The sequence below is a fragment of the Pterocles gutturalis genome, unplaced genomic scaffold (assembly GCF_000699245.1).
Source record: "Pterocles gutturalis isolate BGI_N339 unplaced genomic scaffold, ASM69924v1 scaffold30031, whole genome shotgun sequence".
Classification (NCBI taxonomy): Eukaryota; Metazoa; Chordata; class Aves; order Pterocliformes; family Pteroclidae; genus Pterocles; species Pterocles gutturalis.
In genome coordinates this window covers 58,962-72,847 of record NW_010106444.1, presented here as the reverse complement: position 1 = coordinate 72,847, position 13,886 = coordinate 58,962, and the positions used below count along the sequence as shown (strand labels likewise).

The 13,886-nt window shown below is 39.2% G+C and overlaps 1 protein-coding gene across 1 annotated transcript in view; it reads right to left on the bottom strand.

Annotated features, from left to right (window-relative positions):
- Positions 1-605: 605 nt before the first annotated feature.
- The window catches only part of LOC104472209 (band 4.1-like protein 3), a 43,206-nt gene continuing 29,925 nt past the window's right edge, over positions 606-13,886 (bottom strand). Inside the window, exons 5-12 of the mRNA XM_010087788.1 lie at positions 13,034-13,109; positions 11,402-11,620; positions 10,995-11,082; positions 7,309-7,461; positions 5,159-5,256; positions 3,673-3,848; positions 1,398-1,618; positions 606-626 (exon numbers count right to left, since the gene is read on the bottom strand). Coding sequence (XP_010086090.1) covers positions 606-626; positions 1,398-1,618; positions 3,673-3,848; positions 5,159-5,256; positions 7,309-7,461; positions 10,995-11,082; positions 11,402-11,620; positions 13,034-13,109 — 1,052 coding nt within the window. The remainder of the gene's footprint in view (positions 627-1,397; positions 1,619-3,672; positions 3,849-5,158; positions 5,257-7,308; positions 7,462-10,994; positions 11,083-11,401; positions 11,621-13,033; positions 13,110-13,886) is intronic.

The window sequence follows — 13,886 nt, the reverse complement described above, 5'->3', positions numbered from 1 at the left end:
ACCACCAAAATATTATCCTAAAAGTATCTTTGACTATTTCTAGACATATATAAGGAACAGATGATCTTTGAAATGCAGCTGATCTCTCCATTGACCTAAATTAACAAACACTTGGAACAGAATTAGTTTCTATTGGAAATTTTCTGCATATTTGATTTTCATCAATGTTTCTCCATGAAGAAACTAATAGAGTTTCAAGAAGACTCCAGATAAATTTTACAGAGATTATTTTTTTAACGCTACAATTACAGCGCACACTTTCAAAAGAAAATATATTCTCATCTGCAATTTTCAGTAATTAAATGTTTATGATTTTTGGTACCTTAATTGCCGTCTTTTTGAGGACTTGAGCTATGTGGCCTTATATGATAAGGCTGGAAGTTCATGTTCTAACATTTGCATGCATGACAGTTTTGTGGGTATAAAGGTATACATCAAGGTTTTTCCTCATAAGTGAAGAGGGTAAATCTTAATTGTTTAGCAAGTGCATTCCACAGTACACTTTTTGAATTATATCCTAGATTCAGTATTTCATATTCTGTTTTCTCCTCCTCAATGTAAAAGAAACAGAGGACATTTTACATCCAATCTTTTCTGATTCTACCTTACTTCTCTTCACTATCAGTCTCTGAAATTCAGTATCTTCTCTGTGTCTCTGTTTCATTTACCCCTTCTTAATAACTCAGTAAATATAATGAACAGCCATGTGTGTACGTGTATGCAGTGGTGATGGGACTGGAGATGGTGACAGACGAACCAAATTTAAGAACAGAGCAGAGAATCATCAACAAAACCAGTTTTCTTCAATGCAAAATTTCAAATGAGGGAAGCAAATGCTTTTGTAAACCAGAAAAAGAAAGCTTATAGTAGTATATTAATACCCAAAAGTTAATAGAGAAAAAATGCTCATTGAAATACGTACAAGGAATTGGAGCGTTATGAGAAGTAAATGAGAAAAATACAATTGTTTAAAGCACAGAGCTACGTACAAGATCACAGAACTATTTTGTTGCCTTGTCAAAAAATAAAAAAACATGATGCCCATACTAAAGCCAAAATATCCCTGAAGCCCAAAGGTGCAAAATATGCACTGCTAGGCTACTTTTGGGTATTTTCTAAAGAGCTCCTGAATGCTATGTAAAAAACACTGTGCTGACTGTTGATCAGTGTTGCTTTTCAAAAAACAGTCTGAGGGAGGAATTGACTTTTATAACATCATACGAAATGTGAAGGGACTAGAAAAATATTGACTCAAGACGTATATACACGTACATACAACCACGCATATTCCAGTTTCCTTTCACTGAATTAGGTATCTCCTCCCTCTCTAACAATTCTGCGTTTCTCCGAGTGCTCTCCAGGCAAGTCAGTTTAATACAAAAACCTCAAAACTCTACCTTGGTGTCATGGCGTATTGCCGAGACCGGGGTGACTTCCTCTGCTCTTTTCTTTTTGCCCTCTTCATCATCTTTCTCTTCTTCTGCCTTCTTCTCTGGAGTCACAGTGGTTATCAAGTTGGTCTGAGAGATGCCCTTTGTTGTGGCGTACTGGCCAGTACCAACCTCTGCAGCAGACACAGAATCCTTCATGTACATTTCATGGTTTTCATTCACTGATGCTAAAAGCAAATATTTAAAGAGGGAAAGTCTGAAAGAGCTTTTGCTGAGAAGCTGCATAAAATTAAAAAGCTGGGTTAGTAAAACACTTGAGATACTGCTGAAAACACAACTATGTCATGTTTCAGGAAACCACCAGAAGCATGTGTATACATTTAAACTGTTTACTTGAAATAAAGCTTGTAGCTTTTATATGCATAAACATATATTATGGATGTGTATACACACATTACTGTAACGAATGTGTGCATTACACAGTTGTTAAATGTTAGCAAGCCATTAAACGTGCTACTGTAGTAAAACATCAGAAAAAATTCAATGCATTGCCACAGTTATCAGGCAGGAAACATAAGGAAAACCAGCTATGACATCAGCCATGGGGGTGGAAGAGATTTTTTTTTTCCATCTGTCAGAATATAGCAATGCAAACCAAATGCATGGTAAGTAACACACTGCATTGCAGGAAATGACAATATTGATGTAACACAGGCATAATAATAGACAATCAAGAAATGGGACCTTTGGATTATTGAGTATTAAAGTCTGCCAGTTAAGTGAGCTCATTATCCTAAAGAATTCTGGGAAGTGATGGCAGTGGACCAAAGCAGAATATTTCAGGATGTATACCTTCAATAATTCAGCAAACTTAAATACATATAAATGATTTTGAAATAAATTTTAAATTTATAGATAGAATGCAATCAAAATATTAATATATACCCAGACTCTGTTCTTGACTAAAGTCAACAGGACTATTCAAATTTATAGTTACTTGCATCTGTAACAAATTACAGGGCTGGGATCACAGGGTAATTGTGATGCAGAATGTTACAGCCACGTTTGCATTATATTAACATTGTTAGTGAAGAAATCATAAGCATTGATTAAAAACCACTCTTTTCCTCATTTGTACTTATGCAAATTAACATCATAAAAACCTTGCAGGGTCTAACAAATGCTGGGGAAAAGGGTTTCAGATATCTTGTCTCTTGGGAATGAGCTTAGGAGGCGGCAGAAAGCAAAGGGAGCAGAAGGAGACATCTTATTTAGATGTTACAAACAAAATAATGCAGAAGGATAATTTCTGCTTTGAGACACATGCACAGCAATCAGGTCACCAGTTGCTTGGTAACGAGCAAGAAGCACATCAGAATTAGAAGATTCCAAAATAATTAATGACAAGCAGCACCTTTAGGGGGAGAAAAGAAGTCTTGTCACTGGTACTTTTAAATCAAAGCTTCTCCCCCTCCCCACCATCAGCTATACTCATTGCCATTTGTTAGTGATATTCTGCATGAGAATTCACCTTTTTAAAAAAAAAACTATAGCAATTCTGAATTTAGTCTCGGTCTTTTTCTACATAAATAAACTACAACTAGCAGTTGTACAACCGAGACTCTGAATCATATTCTGGTTTTACCTAAGGGAGCAGCAGAACCGTGACCTCCAAGAACCACGGAGAAAGAGAGGAGGAAGGATATACTATAAACCTGCATTACTCTCCATCTCACACATTCAAAAGTACTATGTGGAAAAAGCCTGTTAGCACTCATCCGATTAGGATGGGAGGTAATCGGAAGCAAGGGAATTAAGGGAAACAATTAATTTATGAATTGTAACATATACCTAAATGAAAAGCCTACATAGGGAAAAAAGACAAGTTAACCCAAACCCCAACTAGTTACTCATGCAAACCCTGAGAAAGCATCAAAGCCTGACTTGCTTGGGTAGGCAGGTCCATGCTCGCAGGTCCAGGTACCCCGTCCTTCCCCAAAGTGGCGAATTGCTTTGTTGGTGTGAGACCAAGGAGCGGGGCTCCACAAAGAGTGTGCTCCCAAGGACCTCCTCCAGGCCAACGCTTTGTAAGACCTGCAGCAGTACATTTTGCACAGTATTTCTCCACATCCTCCCCTACCTTGCAGTGAATGTGCAAGTACTCACAGCCTCCGCTCCGCTGAAGCTCCCAGAGATGAGATGACAAGAAGTTTGTAACTAAACCTAAAGCAGTGATCACTGTGATGATAACTTTTGACAAAGTCAGTTAAGAGGACCTTACCCCCATCTAAGCTGCGAGACATAGTGTAACGTTTACTAGAAGACCGCTCAAAGTAAGGTGCAGGACGGTCTATGAGGGCACTGGCTCTTCTTGTCTGGGCCTGTGTCCGGCCGCTGTAGCGAAACTTGGAGCCCAGCGTGAGGAATTTCTTTGGAGGTGCTTCTGGCAGCAGGAGCCTAAAACACACCAAACAGTGGACCTGTTATTCCCCCTCCTCCAAAAATCAGTCCACTATTTCTGCAGAGGAGAGAAGATGACTGTTGGATATCACTCTCCATCACAACCTCTGCCTCACGGGTCTGCGGCTAAAAGGGAATCAAAGGATGCTCCTCATACAGCATGACAAAACTGTTCAGCTAATGTGTTTGAAGAGCTGAGTTCTTCCTAACAGGCAAGAATCACTCAGTCCCTTCCTGCTTGAAAATCAGATCTATTATTTTTTAATCACCAAAACTAATAACAAGGCGTTCCTTCTATCACGGACTCTGTTCTGGACTGAAATACAGATATATCTCCTATACTTGAAGTGTATGACAGTGCTACTATGCTGAGGACAGGGCCAGAAGAGATTTCCAGTTAACGAGGGCACTATTCATTCACAGGGATGCAGACATCTTTCAGGTTAGAGCCCTCCCAACCTCTGTACTAGGGGAGTTTGCTGAAGAAGCCATTCTCCTGCCATGGAGTTTATGCTTTAGGCATTGTTTTTCCATTAAAAATCAGAAAACACCCCAAAAATGCACACTCAGTTTCTTTTTACATCTTTTGCTACTAAGACTGCATTTCATATAAACATACAGACAGCCCGAAACAATAGTTTCAAGGAGAGAAAGTCTTCAGCCCTCCCAAACATCTTGAGAGGAGTTTTTAAGGGCTGGACGCCCTTTCACACTATTGAAAATCTCACCCTTTTGGGTTCTCATTGCTAAGTATCTCCTTTCTGACTATTCTCAGCACAAATTAATTACAACATTTATTCTGCTACCCCAAACTTTCCTCAGGTCTTCTTAGATGTCAAAAACATGCCTGCAAAACTCCTCAGTAACACAGAAACTACAGCTATGGATTGGGTATTCACTGATGACAGTAATTAAATAAAAAACTCCTTTTTTCTTTTTCCAAACTCTTACCCACATCCCCCAGTAACTTTCCATAGAAGTTGTTCTCCCTAGACAAGCATACATGAAGAAGTGCAGTGGAGTCCTTCATATCTTTAATTATAGCAGGTGGTATCATGGCACAGATAAAGCAAACTGATTAACTGGGACCATATGGTCATTTTAAACTTCAGTATTTATCTGAAATAGTATGAATAATTTGGGTAAAACATTTCAAATTTTGAAGAAGCAATAACTTTCCCTTGTCTGCTCAGAGACACCTTGTGATCAAAAAGACAATTTGATTTGAAGGGTTTTATCTCTGCTGACAGAACTGGTCTTTTCTGTTGTGTTTCATATCATACCTTTATGAAAAGAAATGCACATACCTGAAAAATGTATGGTGCTCAACACACACTTTCCATAACCGCTTTGCAGCACGATGATTTGGCAATTTAAACCCAATAGTGCTTTCAAACTGCTCAAACTAGGTAGGAAAAAATAAAAAGTATGTATTTGATGCTGTCCATCTATTTTTAGACAGTGTACACAGGTTCATCTTAATTTCCTCCATCTATATAATCTCATTGCAAGACTGAATGTATATGCTCATGTATATGACCACATATATACATATTCTACAGACTACTGTCTTGGAAGGAAGCTGTGAATAATAATCAAAGGCAACCTTTGAGGATGTTTTTTGAGGGAAACCCAGATAATGAGCAAGATGTTTTTGATGGTGACAGTGATATTTTATGCCCTATAGTAACAAAGAGATCAGTTAAGACTCGGGAGACTTCTGAGTAAAACATCATTTATGCGTTTTAACACTGTTGTTTTAACTTCACCAGTTTAAACAACAGTGGGAAGCCTGATAATAGCCAGGAGGGGAGTCATAGTCCCCAGGAACCGATCTGGTCTCACACAGCCTTAGATTAAGGAGATTTACAATGAAAGAACTAGAGTTAGTAAATCACAGTGTTTTTAGCTAATTTATCTCCTGGGGAGGATGAGGAAAAAACAGGTAATTGAAAGAGTCCGCTGGGGATACTAAGAGACCTTTCTAGGTTGTGCTGCAGATTTATATTCCAGATGCAAAAGCTGCACTAACTACAACCACTCTAACATGTTGATGGTTATGTGCAGATAGCCAAGTAGGTGAAATAGTGTGCTGTGACCAGGGAAAAAATAGGCAGAAGAACACTTATAAGGAACCTTGGATCCCTATGGAGAGCTGACAGAGAGAAACAAGGCAGGAAAGAGCAAAACAATAAAGATGATATAAATGCCACATGGGATGGTGAATCACATTATCATCAAATGTGATTTGGAAAGAGACTGCATTGATTATTTTGGACAGGGAACTATGACCTGGTCACAGGATGCTACATGCCAAGACCAGCAGAGCTCATTAGGACTTCAGTGGTGGAGAGACTGAGTGCAGGCACTGGGAACATCAGTGGCTATTCATTTTATTTTTAAAAATCAAACTCAAGATTAGGAAGTTGGTTACTAAAACTGTGTCTGCTGTGAGGCAGAAAATGTAGGTTTGCCGATCTTTCTTTAGGACTCTCAGAAAGGCTCAGGCCCTGCAGCCGTTGGTGGGCCCCAGCAGATTTTCCAAGTCAGTTATGAAGCCAGTACTGGAGACATTGGCTAGGGACTCCCAATTCCCATATTGCACTAAGGGAAAAACGCCAGTCCTCATCCAGGTGATTTCTGTCCTGCTATACAGCTCCACCCTCTAAAATAGATATGGGTTTTTCATCTGTCACAGACCAATTACTATACCAGCACTTAAAATGCAGACACTCCTTTGCCTCTGATGATCTTTAACTCCTCCTGGGATTTTTGCTAAGATTTATCATCTAATTTCCGCGTTGGTGCACACTCAGCCCATGAGGTAGGTATTTGCTAAGCATCCGACTGAGCCACGAGAGGGCACTCACTGTACAACATTTCATGTCACTCTCTCCAGAGCCAGAACACGTACTCCCTTGGGCCTGGGAGGACTAACGCATGTAGCTACCAAAACCTCCGAATGATGGATGCTTGATTCCATTTTTATCAGTCTCCAGATTTCTGCCCAGACTCCAAATTTACTAGTCTGAGACACTTACAAAATTTGGTATGGCCTGTCTACATTTCTTACTGGGTAAGATGAATAGATACTAATTTAATATACAACATGACGGTTAATGATGAGCACTACATGAATAAGCAATATGTTACTTAAATTCCCAAAGTATTCATAATATGGATGAGCTTTTTACAAGCAGATGGCCATATTTATTCTTTATGTTAGTTCATGGATGTAAACAAAAAAACACCAAAGAAGATTTTAAATAAGTAATACTTAAAGGAGTATTTTAAATCAAGTATTTACCTATTTTTTCCTAAGAAAATCAGCACAAATTAAGAGATATAAATGGAGAGGAATGTTAAGGGCTTGCAAGACATGACAAATCAATAAATCAATGAGAACATGGGTTTTTTGAAAAGGTTCATTCACTGAAGAGCATCAGGATGCCCTTACCTCCCCTGGTCGGATTTTGATGTAGAAGTTGTTCCTCTTGTAGGAAATTTTCAGAACCTTTGGCCAGGCAAATCTATTTATTCTGAGTCTGTCTCGATATATTAAGAGACCACTTGCACAAACTCCTAGCATGATTTCCACTCCTTCAGAATCCTGCAAAAGCAAGCAATGCACTTTGTTGGATATTTCTCTCATTACATCCCACAGTACTACAGATTCTTGCACGCTGGGTTTCTAACTGAGCTATGTCTTTTTAATGCATCAGCTGTAGTGACCTGATTTCTGAGAGCTACTCTACTCATTGACTGCATTCATGCAAGTAATAGTAAGGTTGGGCAGGGTGAGAGAAACTGAGTGTGAGGAATGTTTCCTTATATTTTAGAAAGACTCAGAAAGGAGTGGGGAAATTTTAGATGTTATTAAAACCATATAACAAAATTCTATTAGCGTAATAAAAAAAGTGTTATTAGCATAAATACCAGGTTGAAAGTAAGTAGGACAGCATACAAATTCAATTCTCCCAGCATCACTCATCTCCATGACTAAGCCTTGTGAATCCTTAGATAGATTTTTCTTGCGTAGTTTTCTCATCTTTGCTTCAGTTGGTTTGCTAGGTTCTTTAATGTTGTTGTGGCTATGCTCAGTATTTTCACTTTGAAATGACCAGTGGGTAGAAAGTTGGACATTTGGACCAGAAACATTATTTTAAAAGTATGCTACTGTGCCTGTGCTGTAACCCATTTTTGACAGGGAAGCTGTAGGTCAGACACGTTAGCACTATGAAAGATTTGGCCACTATCTTATCGGAATATACCCATAAATGTGTATTTTTTAAGTAAGAAGTATACCTTTCTCTTTCCTTTAGAAGCCTTCAAAGTCTAAAACCAATCTTCACTGCTTGCTGTCACCACTAGACTGCATAATTCTGCTTTTTTCATTTAGCTAAGTACTAATACTGCTGCAGAAAAGAAAGATCCACCTTAAAGCACATAGTTATTTTGTAATTATTTTAAAATAACTTAAAGTTACAAAAATCTGACAACAGAAGCTATCAAGATGTGACCCTATGATAATCATAAAATGAATTCCTAACTTTCCTCTGGTATTCCAGACAAGCCATCTTTTAGGCATGCAATGAAAATCTGATTACATTTTAAGATGAACACAAAGGCATGCATGGTCAGTCATGACAAAAAGGCTACAGCACAACTTGAAATTAAAAAAAAAAGGTTTTAAAATCAGAGATACAACATAGGGTTATGGCCACACATTTACTTCAGTGTTAGAAAACACATCAATAGGGGATGTATGTTCCAACAATGATGGTATCACCCCTTAAAGGCAGATTTTTTTCTAAATAAAGCTCTCATGTGATATCATCGTCAGGTACTACAGAGGAGACAAAGCTAATTTTTTTCAGTGGACTTCAATTTCACAGTTTCCTAAGCAAAGAGTAACATCTAAATACAGTGAACACATTCTAAAAAAGAAAGTCTCATTGCCAGTAATCCCACTGCCTGGCAAATGCCCAAAATGCATGCATGCTCACATACAGCAGGTGCAAGGGGCTCCTTCTGTATATTTTCTCAAAAACCTGTTGAGAAATGCCTTCTTCCCTCATCCCCACCTTTGCAGCAGATCTAAGTCCATTCACAGCTTCAGCTACTTGTCAGTGACAGAGACTGCTTTTCAATGTGATACTACTGGTGTAAAATGAAACCCAAATAAAAGAATTTGGCTTTTTTTCAGGAGTGATGTGGTTGTACAGAACAGAAAACTGTTAGCTGTAACGTCAGAGGCATGAGACGTGAGCTGCACATCCCTGCAGCTCTGCACATGAATGGGGGGCTTCATCAGAGCAGTGACAGCCCAGAGGACACATCTCTCTATTTGAACACATTTTTTATCATAGCCTTGTGTTGGATAATTGAGAACTAGTTTTAACAGCAGCTGGTGAGTCCAGCATCTGTTGAATACCTGAGACACTGGCACAGCCTTAATGAATTGACATTTACATAGAGACATCTGCCACTGCATGACTTCAGAAAAGGCATCCACAGACATACTTGTCCCCTAGCCTGATACCATCAGATCTCACTGCCAGACCTAGTTAAAACTAAACATTACTTCTCACAGAGTCTACTTTTCCCACCTTCAGCTCAATTTCCAGGATTACTGTTGCACTTCTTAACCCACAGACAGACCCAATTCAGTTAGCACAGCAGCTTTTTAAACTAAGAACATCACTTTAGAGAAAGATCAGCTTGTCTACCAACTTCTCTTGCTCTGAATCTTTCCATATGAAAAACAGAAGAGTAGAACTGGATGATAATATTTTTTAGAAGAAAAATAAAGTTGTTATCTCAGGATACCCTATCTCAAATTTCACAGCCTTTCTCCAACATTCTGAAAAAAGTACTTAGGCCTTAATGCTATGCTACATTAAATTTTCAGTAATGAAGCCTGGAACGTCTTTAGAACAGGAACTCGCTTTGTTGCTGTTTTGCAGACTTCTTTGTGTTGGACAGAGGATGCTGGGAAAAAAGCTAGTGACTGGCATTTGCTAGTCCATTACTATCTCTGCTCCAAAAGTGACTCAAGATTTTGTGCCTATCTGCAAGACACAGGGAAAGCAGGGGCATGCCTCCTCGTAGAGTGCTGCCCATAGAGCCATATGCAGACTTTTCATTTTCAGTGAAGGCAATTAACAGAACACAAAAGATTGCCTTGAATTTTGTAACACACATGCATAGCTCCTGCAAAATGTCCCAGGGACACAGTTGCAGGCCCTTTCAAGATCCAAGCTGCAAATTCATCTTCGTTCTTGAAAGGATTTTCTGCAGCATAAAAACAGTCTCACAATCATTTGACCTTTACAGAAAACGCAGTACTCTCCACAGATCAGGATTCTTTGTTCAGCACTCATTTGCCTAAGATGCTTGCTAACCTCAAAGATTTTAAAAATCTATTAGCCTTACTTTGAAGAGTGAACTAAAAATTTGTAATTATTTATTTGGAGAAAAAGAAAAAACAAACCATAAAAACAGACAACCAACACAAGGCTCTCCCAAGCTACAGTAAGAATGACTGCTGTGTTTTATTCATAACTTAACCTGCCGATGATTAAAGAAACTACATCATCGGAGAACATTTCCTGAAGAATTGCTGCCCTTCCAGTCAACTGCAAGGACCACACTTCAGGAGAGAGACAAGCTGCTGTCTCCCCATTACTATCAATCTGATTAGGTCTCCATCATGACTAAATAATTGCTTGAAAGTTCTCTGCAGTATTAGAAATTATCTTCTTACCTATTTAAGATACCATAGTTGGCCTTATCAAATTGGAAACTGTAGCTGAACTAAATAACAATTGATCACTCTCTGGGCAGCTTCTAATATCCTTTCTCATTACTCTATTCATTCAATATATTCCCAAAGGATTTGGCTCTTTAATCAACATGAAAGGTTGATGTGCAACCTCTTTGAATCTATAGGCTAGGTTATGTTACAGTTACAAGACATATTTATGCTTATCCCATGAGTCACCTTTCCTCATGTTGACATATAATTTATCCCACAAAATGTCCATCTTAAAACAACAATAAAGAATAAATCAGGAAGCCCATGGAGATTCAAGTACTATGGCACAGGAAAAGGATGACTGGTGAAAGAACTATAGTCCATACCTTGGCATGATGGAGATCTACTCCATACATTGATAGTTTTTTGGCATTCTCCAGGAAATGCATCTCAGCCTCCGCAGGTGTCATTCCCCTGAGGAAAACCAACCAATTCTAGTATCAATGTTAAGGAAACCAAGACTGAAATAAAACCCAGCACCTGGAAAACACTTTCAGCCTGTTAGAACTACAGCCATAGCCCTCAGATGGCTGGGTACCTACTGGAGCCAAAGCTCTGGTGCAGACCCTGTTATCTTTCATGCTGCAAAGCTCTTCTCTAACCAAAGACACAGAGAGGAGTCTTGTCCGAAAAATATTCTTATCAGGTATACTGTAGCAGGTTTTAACATTTCCTGATGTACTAGGATGTATCTGAAGGCAGGCTACAGCCTGCACTGATGCCCTCCACTTACCTGTGGCTCTTGTGCAGCTCAATCACTTTATCCTCCAGCTCTTTAGTGTGATTTGGCGCGAAGCGAAATTCACTGACGTAATCACTGCCATACTCATCGGGGTCGTAGTCGCCAAGCTCTGACTGCACAGTGTAGGAGCCCAGCAGGGCCAGCGTGACGAACGAGCAGGGCAGTCGACCCGACACGATGTCATCTCTCAGCTGCAAGCAGAGGTAGTACCTGCAATGGAGCACCAAGGCAGCTCATAAAGTGCTCCTCTACTGCTGTCCCCAAAGGAGTGCTGCCCAAGGACCAGAAAGAGGCCTTGGCTCCTTGAATAATTTGCAGACAACTCCCAAGCCTGAAGTTTTTCAGGTGTTAACAAGGATAATAACAATTTGGGAAAAAAAAACACCCAACCTTGCCTAACCGATGGGTAGCAACGCCTAATTTATCTTTATAAAGCAGCACAGAAATTTCTTAATAAAATAGGTTTTTACTTGTTTAGTGACCTAGATGGAGAATTATCCATTAAACATACCAGGTTTCTATCATAAATCACTAAGATACAGAGCTACCTGATAATTCTTTTCTTTAAGGAGAAAAAGTAACTAAAAACCCCAAATAATGTTCACTAAAGAGTAGCTGAACATCAAGCCATTCAAAAAAACATTTAGTTGTCTCTCTAGCAAACTGCTGAACTTTCTTAAAAACACATTTAAACAGTAAATGCTGTTAAAACTATGGTGATAAGCAGCGCAAGGGGTCACCAGATAAAAGAAAACAGAAAAAAAGTGAAGAACACTGGCTTGGTGGTAAAGGCACAATGTTACCAGGGGAGATCTGAGGACAACATGAGGAAAAAGGCAATCCTTTCTTTTGGAAGATGGCTCTTGAAGTGTGAACTCTTGGCATGCTGTGTTTCTGCACAAATCTGAGCACAGGGAAGTCTGATCTAAGCCAAAGGCTTCATGCTACGTTAAAAGCATCAGGTAGTCCACAAAGCAACAAAGGTTAAAAATATCCACAGGTTGCAAAACGCTAAAACAGGCTAGTGAGTGGCTTGTCAATGGCATAAAACTCATCATGGCTCCAAGGTTTTCTTGCCTTATACCAGGAAGGAAACCAGGTGAGGTGTTTTGGTTTTTTTCTTCAGTTGTGTTTGCAAAACCAGGGAGCAGAGGCGCAGATTGCAGAGCTGACTTGGATAGCAGGGAGCAGCCATTCATTACCATTGTATTCCCTGTACCATGTACATCAACCGCTTACCTCGTCAAATGACATACAAAATTTACATGCTTGCTTATTCTCATCCCACTTCTTTCCTTTCATAGTTATTATTTTACTGACAATAATAATTTGTTACCACTGGCAAAACTAAGCACCAGGCATCCTTGTGAAAATTAAAATCAACTCTCAGGAATATGTATGTTAGAAGAGCTTGGTTTTAGGGTTAAATTATAGAAATGAAAAAGTCTTCTTAGCTTAAACGACAGACACTGTTCACAACGTCTTTTCTGCCAAAGCTTTGTATATTATATAAGGCAGCCAATGGGAATACAAAACATCCCTTTTCTTGGATAATTAGAGTGCAAGTGCTACTGCAAACAGCTTTTAAGCCCATGCTAGAAAGGTATTTAATGTTTTAAACACCTGGTAATATCTTCAGAAAGCTGGGCGGGGTCTGGAGGGTAGAATTTCACATTAAATGCAAACTGCCAAGCGCCACCTGGAAAAGAACACAGGTTGACTGAAAGTATGCTGTAAGTGCAAACAGAGATGCTCATGCTGTTCAATTACCAGCAGACTTAAAAATACCCTAGCCAAGCAATTCATAAGAACAGGATATAGAATCTTTTCCCCATACATCATTCTGACAATACTACTTTTCCCTCTCACAGTTACAGTACTAGATCTGACTTTACAGCTCTTTTCTTACTTCGTAAATTTCCACCGAGGCCAGGACCCTAAGGGAGCAGTAATTTATTACCAATGCTAAAAAACCTCTCAGTCCAAAAACTGTTTACTGGAATTAGCCTTCTGAAAACACAGCCTATACAAGATTTAAAAACCACTAACCCAAAACACAGAGGCAGTGAAAATACCACAAGCCAGAGTACGAATGGGCTGTGGAGCAGGGTGATGAGTCGAGGTCTGGCTGCCCAAACCAGCTCAGAGCATCCTCTCAGAGTGCTGCCTCAGCACATAGTTCCTGTCTACAGCAACATTAATTATTCTGCAGACAAAACTGCAAGGACAAACACAGAGAGCACAACTGAAAAACAGTACATAACACTAGGGAATTCTTATTTAGTTATTTCAGTTTCAGGTGACCCATGGGATGGAAACTGATATGTGTCACCACAGTTTGTGAAATTTTTTTTGGAGCATTAGCTTCAAATGTTGTAAAGAAAGAATAACAAGACTAAATATAAAGAAAGACTTGAACATGGTGTGTAAATATAAAAGCTGTTCTGAAAAATGGGACAGGTTATACCAGTGCATG